The 13,586-nt window shown below is 36.2% G+C and overlaps 1 protein-coding gene across 1 annotated transcript in view; it reads left to right on the top strand.

The window, feature by feature from the left end:
- The window catches only part of DPYD (dihydropyrimidine dehydrogenase), a gene marked incomplete at both ends in the record, with an annotated part of 315,748 nt that overhangs the window by 17,067 nt on the left and 285,095 nt on the right, over positions 1-13,586 (top strand). The window contains one exon of the mRNA XM_079535506.1: positions 2,908-3,018. Coding sequence (XP_079391632.1) covers positions 2,908-3,018 — 111 coding nt within the window. The remainder of the gene's footprint in view (positions 1-2,907; positions 3,019-13,586) is intronic.

Here is a 13,586-nt window from a genome sequence, read left to right as displayed (position 1 = left end):
TGTCATGGATGATTATTAAATTCCTTACTGTACTGGATTTTGAGTGAATCTGTAGAGGCATTATTCTAACTCATCTGTGTAAATAATAGAAGAATACTTTGGTGGTGCCAGTAACTGTCATTGTGGTACAAGGCTGCTAGTTTAACTCCAGTATGCATAGTGTTCAGCTTTGCCAAGAGGATGTACACAGTATGAGCCATATTTCTGTGTATTTACAACCCTGTTTCTTTCTTCATCAACACAGTACCTAAACAGATTTCTGTGAAAATGCAGCAGCTTTATGCTCAGATTAGCAGTTATTAATGAAAATGGATTTGTGCCTACTTTGTTTTTATTTTTATAAGTATAATCACCTGCACTAAAAGTAAATATATAATTTATTGGTACTTAATGACTAGTCAAATAGCATCTTAAAGTGAGGTCCAGTCTTCACAGTACTCTAAAAAGGGATGTAGCATGTATCCACCAGCTCCATTTGGGAGTTTGAATATTGTCCTTACAACATCGGGAAAGATCAAATGACAGCTTATCTGGCAAGAGAGAGTTTTTTTAGCAGAATAAGTGTGGGAGTGGGACAAGCAAGATCACAGATGTCCAGATAATCTTACCTTTACCTCTAGATTTCTCCCCTGTTCTGATGGCCAGTGTATTTGAAAGAACAGGGCCTCAGGTTTCTTTTCTTGCACATGCAATTTATTTTTGTTTAGCTAGGTGCATATATTAAGTGTTATTGCAACAGTCCCTCCAGGACTTTCTTCTCAGTAATTTTCCACTTACCTGAATGTATTTGTTAAATTTACTAAATGTCTGACTAGCCATAAGCTGCTGAAAGCCAACTAGGGAAATGAAATGAATAGGAAGAAAATACCCTCACTAATTTTCCTTTCTGACAGTTAAAAAGACTCAAAAGCATTTGCATTACTTTTCCATTCAAGCAGTTAACTTCACTTCTGAGTTATTTTTAAACATCAGGGACTTCTAGCTGAAATAGTCACCTAGGTCAGCAATCCCAGATTTAGGCAGTATATTATTTAAGTAGTGGGAATATAAGCAATTTTTATGTTGTATATGTGATTTAGTATGTTCTTAATAGTGTGCCAATTTTATTTCAGATTTAATTCTGGAACATACTGGACTATGCAGTCCTTTTGGATTTCTGCAACTGTTGCACTTGGAGCCATACTCCTGTTGCAGAATTCCAACAGGAGCAAACATATGGGGATTCTTCCGTCCTTGGCTTGCCCCACCATTTGTTCCACATTTTAAACCAACTGGTGCTGTACCCAGTGGAGTACATCTGTTACGGTTTATTACTAGAAATTTGCAATTCATTTCAGAGCTTGCTAAAATAATTATAATATTCATGGCCAAGAGTACTGCATTAAGCAATTACAAAAGATAGTAGGCAAGATTTTGCTCAAGTGCATGCGTGATTCAAGAGCTACTGTCCAGTTTGGGTGGTTTGGGCACTCACTGGCCTATCAACAGTGAGTCAGATGTGCTCTGACAACAGAGTTTGATCAGCTTGAGAAATTAATGTAGCAGCAGAGATGCTGTAAGTGACATCCCTTATGTGAATGTCCCTGCTCTGTTTTAATTAAGAATGAAAGAAATTAGCATAAACCACCACTGAATGCAGTTGGTTGCCACATCTTGCCTGAGATGTTCAGCTGGGGAACACCCAGAGGTGGAGCAGAACTTATCCTGCTGGGATTATGGAGCTGCATCTGTAAGCACCTCCTTAAAATGCTACCTCTTTGCCTTAAAAAGCAACAACAACAAAACAACCCAAACACAGGGAGAAAAAATACACATCCAAAACCCCTAAAAACCCAAACTACATAAGCATCAGTGCTAAATGCAACGCGGGTTGCTTTTTCATCTTTATCACCCACACAAGCAGATGTACTCAAGTGAACTTTTAAAATCAGGAAGCATTCTGATATACATAACCTATTGCATTTGTTAGTTTCTGTCTCTAGCTCTATAAGTCAGTCTTGCATGTCTCTGATGCATAGCAACAGTGAGTACACCTTATTCACTGCAGCCTAGATGTACAGTGCTAAAGTGGAATCTTTTTAAAGGAAATCTTACAAAAACCAATTTCAAAAGTTACAACAAAGAGTATGCCTGTTTTGGTTCCCTATCTTAGATCTGGTTCTTGATCTGTCAGTTGCATACTGTTCACACTTGCCCTTTGTATTATACGAGGTCAGTTTTGTACAGAAACCTGTCATTTGCCTAAGCTGGAGAAAAGCTTGAGTTCCAAAAGGCTGACTTAATTTTTCAAGTTACTCTTTAATGAAAGACTTTACAAAGTTCAGTCTGCCCATGTTTCCTGGCTACAACTGCCACTTAAAAGTACTGCTGTATTCCAGCACTTGCATCCTTGCAAGTGAAAACATTGAAGAAAGGAAGATTTGTAATGAGGGTAACTTATCAGGTCACCATGTGCAAAAGCAAGTTCTTGTATAGGAAAAGCTGGAGGTCCCACTGTTGTGATAAAATGTGTAAAAACAGCATGAGTGCTTTAAAATCTTTTTGCATGTTTTGCTTTGCTGTACACTTTTTATTTGGAGCATTATAATGAAGTAGAATCACATGTTTCCGTGTAGCCTAGGTTAGAAACATTGGGGAGTGGAAACTTATCATAGGGATGGCTGGCTGCTGGGTGTAATGCTGCTTTATAGATATCCCAGGAATGCCTTTTAAATGTTCAGAAAGTAAGCATTGTGGAAAATGAAAATCTAAACAGATTCCTATGATGTTATGCTAAAATACTGTTGTTCTGGTTTTACATAGCAGTGTAAATAAATACTTGGTGTGATTTAAGAGGCTTCAAATGTATTTTTTGGAAATTCAAATCTGTTTTTTTTTTTTTTTGTATTTTCTCTTTTCTTTCTACAGAACCTCCTGGCTTTAAACCCCCGAACGCAGACTCATGCAACTCTTCATTCAACTGTAACGAAGAAACTAGTCAAGAAGCATTGGAAAAGGAATTCTGACAAAAGTTGTTCTGTAAGTAGACATTTATTATTGCATCTGAAATATGCAACAAATTATTGAGGCTGGAATCTCAGTTGCGTGGGAAATTCAAACTTGAATTTGCTGTGGTGTTCTGTAGCCAAAGTTGTCTTCTAGTTCTGCTCCTGCAGATAAATTGTTACTGGTTGTTCAGAACCAGTACATGCCATGCATCTTTCTTTTTGGGGGAGCTGGTACATCTTTGAAGCAACTTGTTTTCCTCTTATTCTGGAGTCGGATCAGCCTTGAGCACCTGTGATTATGGCATCCAGCTCACCACTTCCCTGAGCACTGCAGGGCTGCTTGCTCTGGGTTGCCAGCATTGGCTGCCTTCTTCCCACTCTGCGTGGCTGCTGCCTGCTTGCTCCTCTTGTTTCTGTTTCCCATGAGTAACTCTGGGAAGAGTAGCACTTCTGTTGGTTTTCTTTCCTGAGAGTTATAACTGTTCATTCAGTGCAGAAATATGGAAACAATACACATTTATATGTATGTGTAATATATATACACGTGCCATATATATACATGAAGATGTATATATTTTATAAATAAATGAGACTGGTATTAACACAGTTCTCAATTTCTAAATTTTTTACTTTGTATTTTTTCAGGAAATAGGTATTGAAATAAATGTATTTGCATCATAAAAAGGGCTATAGTGTTTAGAATTTCTGCCATTAAATATCACCTTTTTCTTTCTAGGTATTTAGTTTTCTAGTCTCAGTGTGATATTTGGCTAATCCAATCAGACATGGTTGTCTCTTTGATCTCTTGGCTGATTAGAAGGTCTGTAGGGCTTTTAAGGTATTTCTACAGATTCTGCTAGATAATCCTCTAAATTCAGAGGAGTAAAGTCCTACTTCCAGAGTACTATTTCTGCATCTCTAAACTGTTTCCCTTATGTGTACAGAATTGTGATCTGTTTTAATAGTGTTACCAAAACACCTTCTGCGACTAATTTGGGTTAACTTGAACCTAATTTTTTTTTAAACAAAATTTTCTCAAAATAAAGAAATCCAGTGTAAATAAATTTTCTCAAAATAAAGAACTCCAACAAATATTTGTGGGAAGAAGCAACCTAGGATATCCTTAGTATTCCAGCCATCCTCTACTAATCATGATTCCTACCTTTGTAAAATGACAAGAATCTGTGTTACTGTAGCTAGCTTTCCTATTTTCTTATTTGTTAGTTTAGGTTTTTCCCAGTTGTTACAACAATAACATAAAGCTTGGGTTTGTGAATAGGGATGATTTCTTTAGGATGTCCAGTGCAGTTATTGCCCACAACTGTTTTGATGTTGTACAGGTAGTTGAGCTGCTCAGTAAGCAGCTCCTGGGCAGCTGCAGTTTACATACTGATGTTTTCAGGTGGCCTGAAATCAATACTGAGCTTGTGAACTCCTGTGCTTTCAGAAACTTTCATAAGAGGCTTAGGTATCCATGTGGTAGGGGTAGCAGGCACCTCTGCAGTTACCTCATCAGCTGTTCCTATGGAAATTATTCATTACATAGTTGGTTGAAACTCCAGTTATAGTGCACATATATATCTTTCTGATGAATATGCACACATTTTCTAAAGCTCTTAGCCTTCAAATTTGTTACTATCTCTGACTTTTCCATTTGATCTTTGTACTTTCAGTTCATAAAATCTGGATATTTAAAGCTTTTTTTGGTAATTGAAAGTGCCTAGCTTTTTAGAAGCTCCCTATCTTCCCACATTCCTACTTCTAGTTATGTGTACCCCATTGTCTTCAAAGTTCTTGAAGCCCTAAGTCCTGAAATTATTGGGCCGTGCAAACAGCATGGATCTTGAGGTCATAGCTAGTTTGTGTGTCTTGGCTGAATTTTGATTCAGAAGAAATTCTGAATGTCCTCCAATATAGCGTGATGGTATTTCTTAATTGATTTACAATCTATGTAGATTGCTCTGAAAGCAATGACTCTTATGTCATAGAATCATTAAGGTCTAAAAGACCACTAAGATCGTTTAGTTCAAGCATAAATCCATCACCACCATGCCACTTAGTGGGACACCTACCTGTTACTGCATAGAGGACTTCAAGGACACACCTCTGCTTCATATGCGCTTCCATGTCAGACACCATTTTGTGAGGCTACTCCTTTTCTGCCATCTGTCACAGGGCAGCAAAATGTAATGGAATAATGGTAGGAGGGTTCAACCACTCCTGCTGTTCCACCAACATCTCCTTATGATGTGGGCCAACATCATAAAACAGGGGGCATTACTTTCAGAGCAGCCCTCATAAGAAGCAATTTGGTTTGGAATTCTGCATTACTGCATACAGATCTGTGGGGCAACGGCACTTTTACATTCTCCAGGTCATCACTGATTAGTAGGCAAGAACAACCAAATGCATTCCTGGCCTTGTATGAAAACTATAATGTAGGAAAGGGTATATAGAACATAATTCTTGTTATAGTCTAAAAAACCATTGGCAGTAACAATTGTGCCTCTTAATGGACAGGTCAGGCTCTTCTGAAAGACCACAGAAGGAAGTGTGATACTTTGCATTTCCTTAAAATCTGAATTTGTCTTTTAGCTTTGGATTCTTTTGAAATGTGGCTGATGCTGTCTTAGCAGAATTACTGTTAGAGGGAAGGTGGGAGTATGAAAATACAAAACTAATTAAATTAACAGCTCTCAAAACTCTGAACAAAAGCTGCATCTGCTGAGGCATGCACATAGTGACTTGGTAATGTCTAATGTACTTCCAGATGGCAGACTTAAATATTTCTTCAGAATAATTATACGAGTGAAATTTTAACTCCTCGTCTGCTCTGAGACACTTTTGCCCATTAAATGAGTTCTGAAGTGGAAACTGAATGTCAGTGTTTTTCATCAGTGCTCTTCAAGGATGGCCCAGTTACACTTTCAATAAGTGCTGTTGTTTATTTAGTGTGTTTAGCAACCAAATTTTGTTGTAAAAGTGATTTATTGCTGTAGATACACAATCATTCAACCTCAGAAATTTTGTCAGCTTTAGATCAGAGTATATGGGTCACCCTTGGTAGCAGTCCCAAACCTAAACATTAGCTCTGTTGGCATCTTCTGAGTCATGCTGGAAGGTGGCATAAATTTCAGGAGCGTGGCTGGGGAAAGAAGATCATTTTGTCAGAGGAAATCCAAGGCAGCAAAGTTCTGAGGTGCCTATACTGACAGTAGATCTTTGGAAAGGATGGTAACTTTAGGTCACAATAGATCATCAATTTCATAGATAAAACCTGAGCAAAGGAATGAATTGTGGATGCTGTGAGTTTTTGATTCTGGTGATACTTTGATTTCAGGATTTTCCTCAGCAATTCAGGATTGTTTTAGATATCAGATTTATGTTTCTATTTATGGTTGCCATCTTGCTGTTCTTCAATTTTGGTGAGCATTTTATGCTTGATGACTACTCAGGAGCTAGAAGGGCACTTACTGTGTGCATTTGCATTACAGCTAGCACCATGCTGAAGTCCTTGCTTGTGATTAGTGTTTCTAAGCATTATGGGCTGAATTCTGCTTGTATGTGTACATGTGCAGATTTGTGGCTTTTGTACAATTTTATAGAAATATTATAAATTCACTTCTTGCTGGATAATTCAGTAGGATGTTGTATTGCAGCATTTTTTTTTTTTAAAGAAAGACAACTTAAGGTACCTACTTAGTGTAGAAGATGATACAAATCTATATATTCAGAATTTCTTTGGATTCTGCATTAAAAAATAATAGTAGAAGTTGCTCCAGATGGAAGAGTTGGAAGTATTTCAACTAAAAAGAGACAAAGGAAATGGAGTTTAAAATGGTTTGTAGCTAATTGCCATAGCCTGTAACAGTATTGATTTTCTGGCAGTAGTAGCATTGTTCTTTGTCCTTACATTTGCTAAGCCTGATCAACATTTTGCAACATGAACTTTTCTTTCTTGAACAAAACAACTTTTAAGCTCAGCTTTTTTTTTTTTTTTTCAGTGACATCACTTTGGGACAAGACTCTCTCATTGTTCTGTAGTTTGTTCTAGCCATCGAAGAGAGCCAAATTCTTTGCTTTGTCTTCTGTGCAATGTTATAATGCAGCTACCAGATTGGTTTGTGCTGAGACCTGCGCTTAGCTGTAAGATGCGACAGATCATTTTGCCCTTTAATTTCAGAGGACGTGTTTACTCCCTTAAAAGAGTAATGATTACAGGGTAAAATTTCAAACTACTTTTAATTTTGGCAGCATTTCAGCGGCTATACAAAAATCTGTTTTTTAAAAAAAAAACAACCCTTATTTAAAGTACAAAAAAGTTCACTTGGACTGTTTGCTATACAGATGTCTGTACTTGTATAGGAAAACACGGATATAAATGATTATCTCACAGCTATGATCAATTTGTTACCCTTAAGCATTGCCTTACAATTAGGTGGAAAAATGTCATGTGATTTTTTTTTTTTTTTTTGTGCCCAATCAGATATCACTGAATAATTGAGTTAGCAGTTCTCGTATAACTGATGGGTGGAAGCAGAAATAGTGCAAATTGCAAAAAGATATGAAGCCTGGTTCACCAAAGCCTAAAACCAGGAACCTTAATGCATAAATACTCAATGAATAATTTGGCCATTTCTAGACTTGTACTGATGAAAGAGTATATATTTATAAATAAAAAATAATCTCACATATTGTAAAATAGAGAATGCTTATTAACAGAAATCAACTCAATTATATATATAATCTAAATGTGCAGTTTACCTTTGCAAATATTTATTTTTGTCTTCATTGCATATGAATATATAAGCTTAGCTCTTTTCTGAATGGATATACAATGGCAGATGTCTCTCTAATCGCTGCTCTATTCAAACATTAATTGGTAGAACATATGTAGAAATCTACTAGTCTGAATAGGTGTAGGATAGCAGCAGTCTTTTTAATCACATCACTATTCAACGACTAATTGGTGTGATGATTAAGGGACATTAGAGGGAGCACTTTGACATCTGATTCTTTGAACTGATGTCTGCTCAGACTGCACTGTATTCATCATGGCCAGGCTCATTTCTTAAATAAAATACTCTGATTCCCAAATGTGGAAAATATTGCATTAGGTTCTATTGAGGTGATTAGGGAATTTGAGAATGATTCTTTTATATAACTAGTGATTGACTGTATATGCACAAACTATTCATATGAATAATACATGGGTTACTTAGAGTATCAGAAAAAGATAAGAAGTAACATCAAGAGATTTTCTCTTTTCTCACAGTGTCAATAATTAAATATTAATATACATTTTAAAATGTACCAGTTTAATCATTTAGCAGTCAAATTCTTGCTCATGCATTTTTTAGATTAACTAATTACTCTGCATTTCCTCGTATCGATACCATATGCTGGCATTTACAATCATTTCAGTAGAATAAAGTGGTTTACATGTTTATATATGATAACATTTATCCTTGCTCAAAGAAATGCATATTATAATCCTTGAATTTTTTGTTTTATATATATTTTATACATCTTAACTTTTTAAAATAAGTATTCTGCACTTTGTTGTTATAAGCCAATAATAAATTAGTCTATTTAAAAACAATATCCAGTGAGTGTGCAAGTAGGTTACTGAAAAAAACCTACTTTTCTGTCAATTGCTGAAAAGTGTTCTTGGATATCTGAAGGAAAGCAATATACTAATCTACTAGTGTAATGTTTGGTGGGGTCAGGGAAATGGAGAAGGGGGAAATATTTAACTTTTTAAAAGGTGATATAAGAATTTAAAACTCAAGAGAAATTGAGGGGTTAGCATTGAAGCCATAAGTTGAATACATGCCAGTCCAAATAAATTACTTCTCCTAATTCTTACTTCTCATCTATATAGAACAATCTTCTCGCTTCTCATTCTTTGCTAATTGAAAATTTCTTAGTGCCTTAGCTTTTGTACTTAGAAATGTGTATATTTAAGTGTGTATTAGTTTCCCTGCTTTCACGATTTTGATTTTAAGGCCATAGGGGAGATGTGGTATCATCACAAAATTCTCTTAAGCACATTTTTTTTCTTAGCTGTGCTCAGAAATAAATGTGTATTTAATTTGTCTTTCTGGTTTTGCTCTCTATTTTGCTTTTTTTTTTTAATCAATCAGTATATCTTTCAGCTGATCCAATATCTGTGAAGTCCACTGTTTTCATCCTGTTATCCTCACAACTTTCTATGCTTAATGTTATTAGAGAGGCAAATTATTGTCAGACAGTTGAACTTTCTATATTCAGTCTGGGGAAAAAAAACACACATTCTAATAATGGTAAGATGCAGATACTCTTTGATTAATAACCAACAAACTTCAGGCATTAAATCAGAAGGGATAAAGTCACATGTTAAGCTGAGTGGACTGGAGTCTTAAATTTAGCAAGGATTAATATTCTGAATAGACAATCACATGAAATAATGTTAATCAAGCTTTTTAAGCAGTAGAATAAGCAAATTTTAAGTTATTATTTTGTAAAACTGAGGAGATGAATATATTCAGATCTTTGAATTGAACTAACCTGTTCGAGGGCGTGAATTTTGAGAAGGTGGTTATTTTTGTGAAATATGTAAAAAGTTATTTGGAATCAGCATCCCAGCTTGTAAGGAAGAGTTTCAAACTAATGTGAGAAACAGTTTCCAAAAGAATATTAAGGGTATGATAAGTCAAGGGAGGAAAAATGGGATTGATAGGCAAAGCAGGAAGTACAGAGGAAAAAGCGATAACTTTGAAAAGTCAAGTTGATTCACACCTGGCAAAAGAAATTAAAACAAATAGTAAAAGGTTATTCAGCTATATAAAACAAATAGTAAAAGGTTCTAAAGCTATGTATTTAAAAGAACAAGGAAAACCTGTGTGAAGATAGGATTATATGTCCTAGGTATTGTCTGAAATCTTTTTAAGCTGTTGTCTCATTTCCAATAAAATGAGACTAAAACAAGAGATGGCTAATGGGCAAACAAGTCCAGAAATAGAAATTATCCTAAGCAGGCCAGAGGAAAACTTGAGAAGTTTGATCTCTGAAGTTAGTAGGACAGAAAAATGACCATGAAAGAATCACAGAAAAATTGACATTTGAAATTTCAGGCTTAAGTGTGAGACTGTTAAATAAATCAAGCTGTGTGCTTTTGCACATATTTAAAGAATAGTCAATCCTATCTCTATATTTGAAAAGAGCTGATGGGCAGCTGTAGCTCCATTAGCCTTGTATTAAAAGCAAATGGAAGATAAATCACAATACATTTTGCTCTCTTGGCTCTTAAGGGTAGAATGTGACGCAATGACAAGCTGTTAGGTAAGTATCATCTGCTTGGATTAGTATAGCAGTGTGGATAAGGACCTGGTTTAAGGAAATGTCTACTGCTGAAATAGCTGCTCTTGGGCTTTTAACAGAGCTTGTTGAAGGATCAGTTTTTGGATTCATATCGATTAATATTTTTATTAATGAGCTTGACGTAAATATTAGGAGCATGTTACAAAAAAAAGTCAACAGGAATTGTTAATACAGAAGGAAGTTTATCATCAGAAGAAGAACTGTATAACTCTGGAGTTAGAATAATAATAATAATAATAATAAAAGGTAAGAATAGATTTCATAGTGCCGTTAGGAGACTGCACAGCCAAGCACTTGAGGACAAGGATGGCTAGGAGTTAATAGTTGAAATTAAGAGAGAAGGTGATTTAGAAATACCAGTTGATTATAGGGTGGTTGTTCCATCAAATGGATGAGAACGCAAAAAAGTCAAGTGTGGTACTGGGGTAATCAGACCTACTGCTTCTGGTGGTGCTAGACACATAAGGTATGTTGTTATTTTCAGTAATCCCAGTAAACTGTCAGTTATCAAGGGGCTGTTTATTGAGATGAGATTAGAAGAGCGTGGATAGTGTAGCAGAACAAAACTATACACTGTTGTGCTCAGGGAATTATGGATTTTTTTAATAATCTGTGGGTAACATTAGCATTAATAACATGAATATACCCTTTTGCTGCCAGAAAATAAAGGCTGAGAGTGAATATGTTACTGATGTTCAGAGCAGAGGTATGCTGTGCTGTGGCCTCGCTGTAGTGGTAGTGGGGAAGGGACATCTAACTGCACATGCAAAAGATGGCATAATGCAACTGAACATAAAAGCGGGGGAGTAAATCCATTAGCACAAGTTGTCACTTTTGGTCTCCTATGTATTTTAGAGTTCTGTACCATAGATGTCTGATATGGCATGCTCACAGTTATTGCATAGTTTTTCTGTTCTGATTGCTATCTGTCAAAAGAGGATATCTGTAGAATACAGATGAGTAAATGGCTTTTAAATCACTTAAGATACTAAAGTGATGAGTGCCATTGAAACAATCACAGGAAAAATATGTTCTGCCTTTAAGTATGGTTTTGAATGGTGTTCAGTTAAGGCCACACAAAGCACAAAAAGGCTGCGTGTAAAGTATGAAGCTGCGGGGCTGCTGACGACATGAACACTGCCCAGTCAGACAGCAGTTCTATGTAAGATAGCATTTTGTCAAGTAATTAACCCAGTGTTTTAAAGCATGCGTGTGAAGGGGTCAAAGCAAGTCTTGGAAGAGCAACACTTTAAGGCTATTTTTGAATTTAGTTAATTGACATAGTTTGCTTTTTGATGGCCTGTATCACTTAGAGTTCTGCTTCATTCTTCATCCAGCTCTGTGTACCCTTCAGCCTTGAATTCCTACAGACACTGCTGTGGGAATAAGATTAATAAACAGGAATTTTCTACCTGAATGTTAGGTTGTCCTGTGTGAATTATTTTGCTTGAAGTTTCTACTTACTATGTAATGATTTGTAGCTGTATGATGTAGACTGATACAGTTAAATGTGTTTTTTTTTTTTTTTTTTTTTTAAGATATGCGTTCTGATTCATGTTCTTCTAAATATCTACCAGTGCTCAGCTATGCAGACATCAGGCTGCTTTGGGGCAGATTTAGTTATGTCTGAAATTCCCAAGTAATAGCACTGATTTTGATGCCCTTCATAAAGATGGATGTTAAGCTGAATATTTTTTGCCATTCTTTAGGACTTCATCACAGATGGGTGCTCAGCTAAATTATGCATTTATCTTCTGCTGTAGCATTTCTTATTTCTTGATTCCCATTCCAGAAGTCCTAGTACCCTTAAAATGTTAGTTCCTAAGAAAAACTTTTATTTCAATCCCAAAATTGAAGACTTTTCTTTTGAGGAAGTTGCTGCTGACTGGATGGAATCTTGCACTGCTGTGGAACAAAAGGACGGGGGAGACTATCTTAGTACCTATCCTTGAAACTCTGTCTGGCTGATGCTGAACCACTGACATTTTTAAAAGTATGGACTTAATGGGCATTTGTTTCTATCTTTTGAAGACTGAGCCCAGCAAACTTTTTTTTTTGAATGGAAGAGATAAAGAATAAAAAGTAAAGCTTAACTTTTACTTCTGTCACATCTGAAGTAATTGGAAATAAGATATTGAATAGCTTTTAAGATTCTTCGTATCAGCTCTAGGAACAGAATTCCTTAATAATTTCACTGTTTTTTTCTGGCTTTATAGTGCCTAGACCACTTTTCCTATAATGTACAAAAGCAACTACTCACTTTGCTGCAAAGCTTTCAGCAACAGCTATGCAGGAGTGTAAGAAAACAATGAGCTGTACAACTCCTGGGAAAGCCTTAGAGGCTACAGTAGTTAAGTGTATGTATCACAAAATTCTGTGAGAAACATTAACATTCTTCTTCACAGTTGTACCGTTGGTGGTATTAGTGCATTGCAGCATAGTTGAGAAAGCAGAAGGCAGCCCCCAACAGTTAAATTGTGGTTTTCTGTGGCAGCACAAGTGCTGCTGTTTGTTCACTCTTGGAATTTTTTCCTTCTTTCTGAAGTGCTCTCTGCACTTACCTGCACCCTTAGGTGGCAGTTGGTGTGGGACCCTCTGTGGTTGCTTCTGGGAGGCACCAGGCCTTTCTAGGTGCCCCATGAGTGATTTGGTTCTGTTCTGCAGCTGCGTGTCCTGCTTGGAGCTGTTTTATGGTAGGGAAGGGAGCACAGAGCTGCAGGAGTGGGATAAAGGAATGCATTAAGGAAAACAAGGCAAGGGAAAGCTGTGACATAGTGAAACAGAGCAGAAGATGTGAAATAATTAGAAGGGACTGGGGAAAATTTAAACAAGGGAAAATAGAGCAGTAGGGGAAAAAATCCAAGTAATGAAGGAGGAGAAAAAGAGAAGAGAAGAAAATGACTGGATAAAAATTAAATACTGGAATCTTAAACACTGCATACATGAGGGGAATAGGGGAAATGCATAAGAATAAGGCTTAGAAATTGAAATTAATGATGTTTCCAGGAAGAAAAAGAAAAAATTTGGTAATTGTTTAAAAGGATAATTTTTGTTTGTTTGCTTTGCCATTGCCCTGATCTCTCCTATTGCTCTGCTTGCACATGTGCAATGGTTGTGGAGATGCTCAGGAGCAAGAGGTTGATTAGTAGGTCCAATATTAATTGTAGAAAGGAAAAATACTTCATATTAAGATTCTGTGCTATTTAGAAAATATTCTGTGGTGTAAGTTTGAAAATA

This window comes from Tetrao urogallus (genome assembly GCF_951394365.1).
Source record: "Tetrao urogallus genome assembly, chromosome: 5".
Taxonomy (NCBI): domain Eukaryota; kingdom Metazoa; phylum Chordata; class Aves; order Galliformes; family Phasianidae; genus Tetrao; species Tetrao urogallus.
Note: the sequence above shows the minus strand (reverse complement) of the source record. Positions and strands in the feature narration are given on the sequence as shown.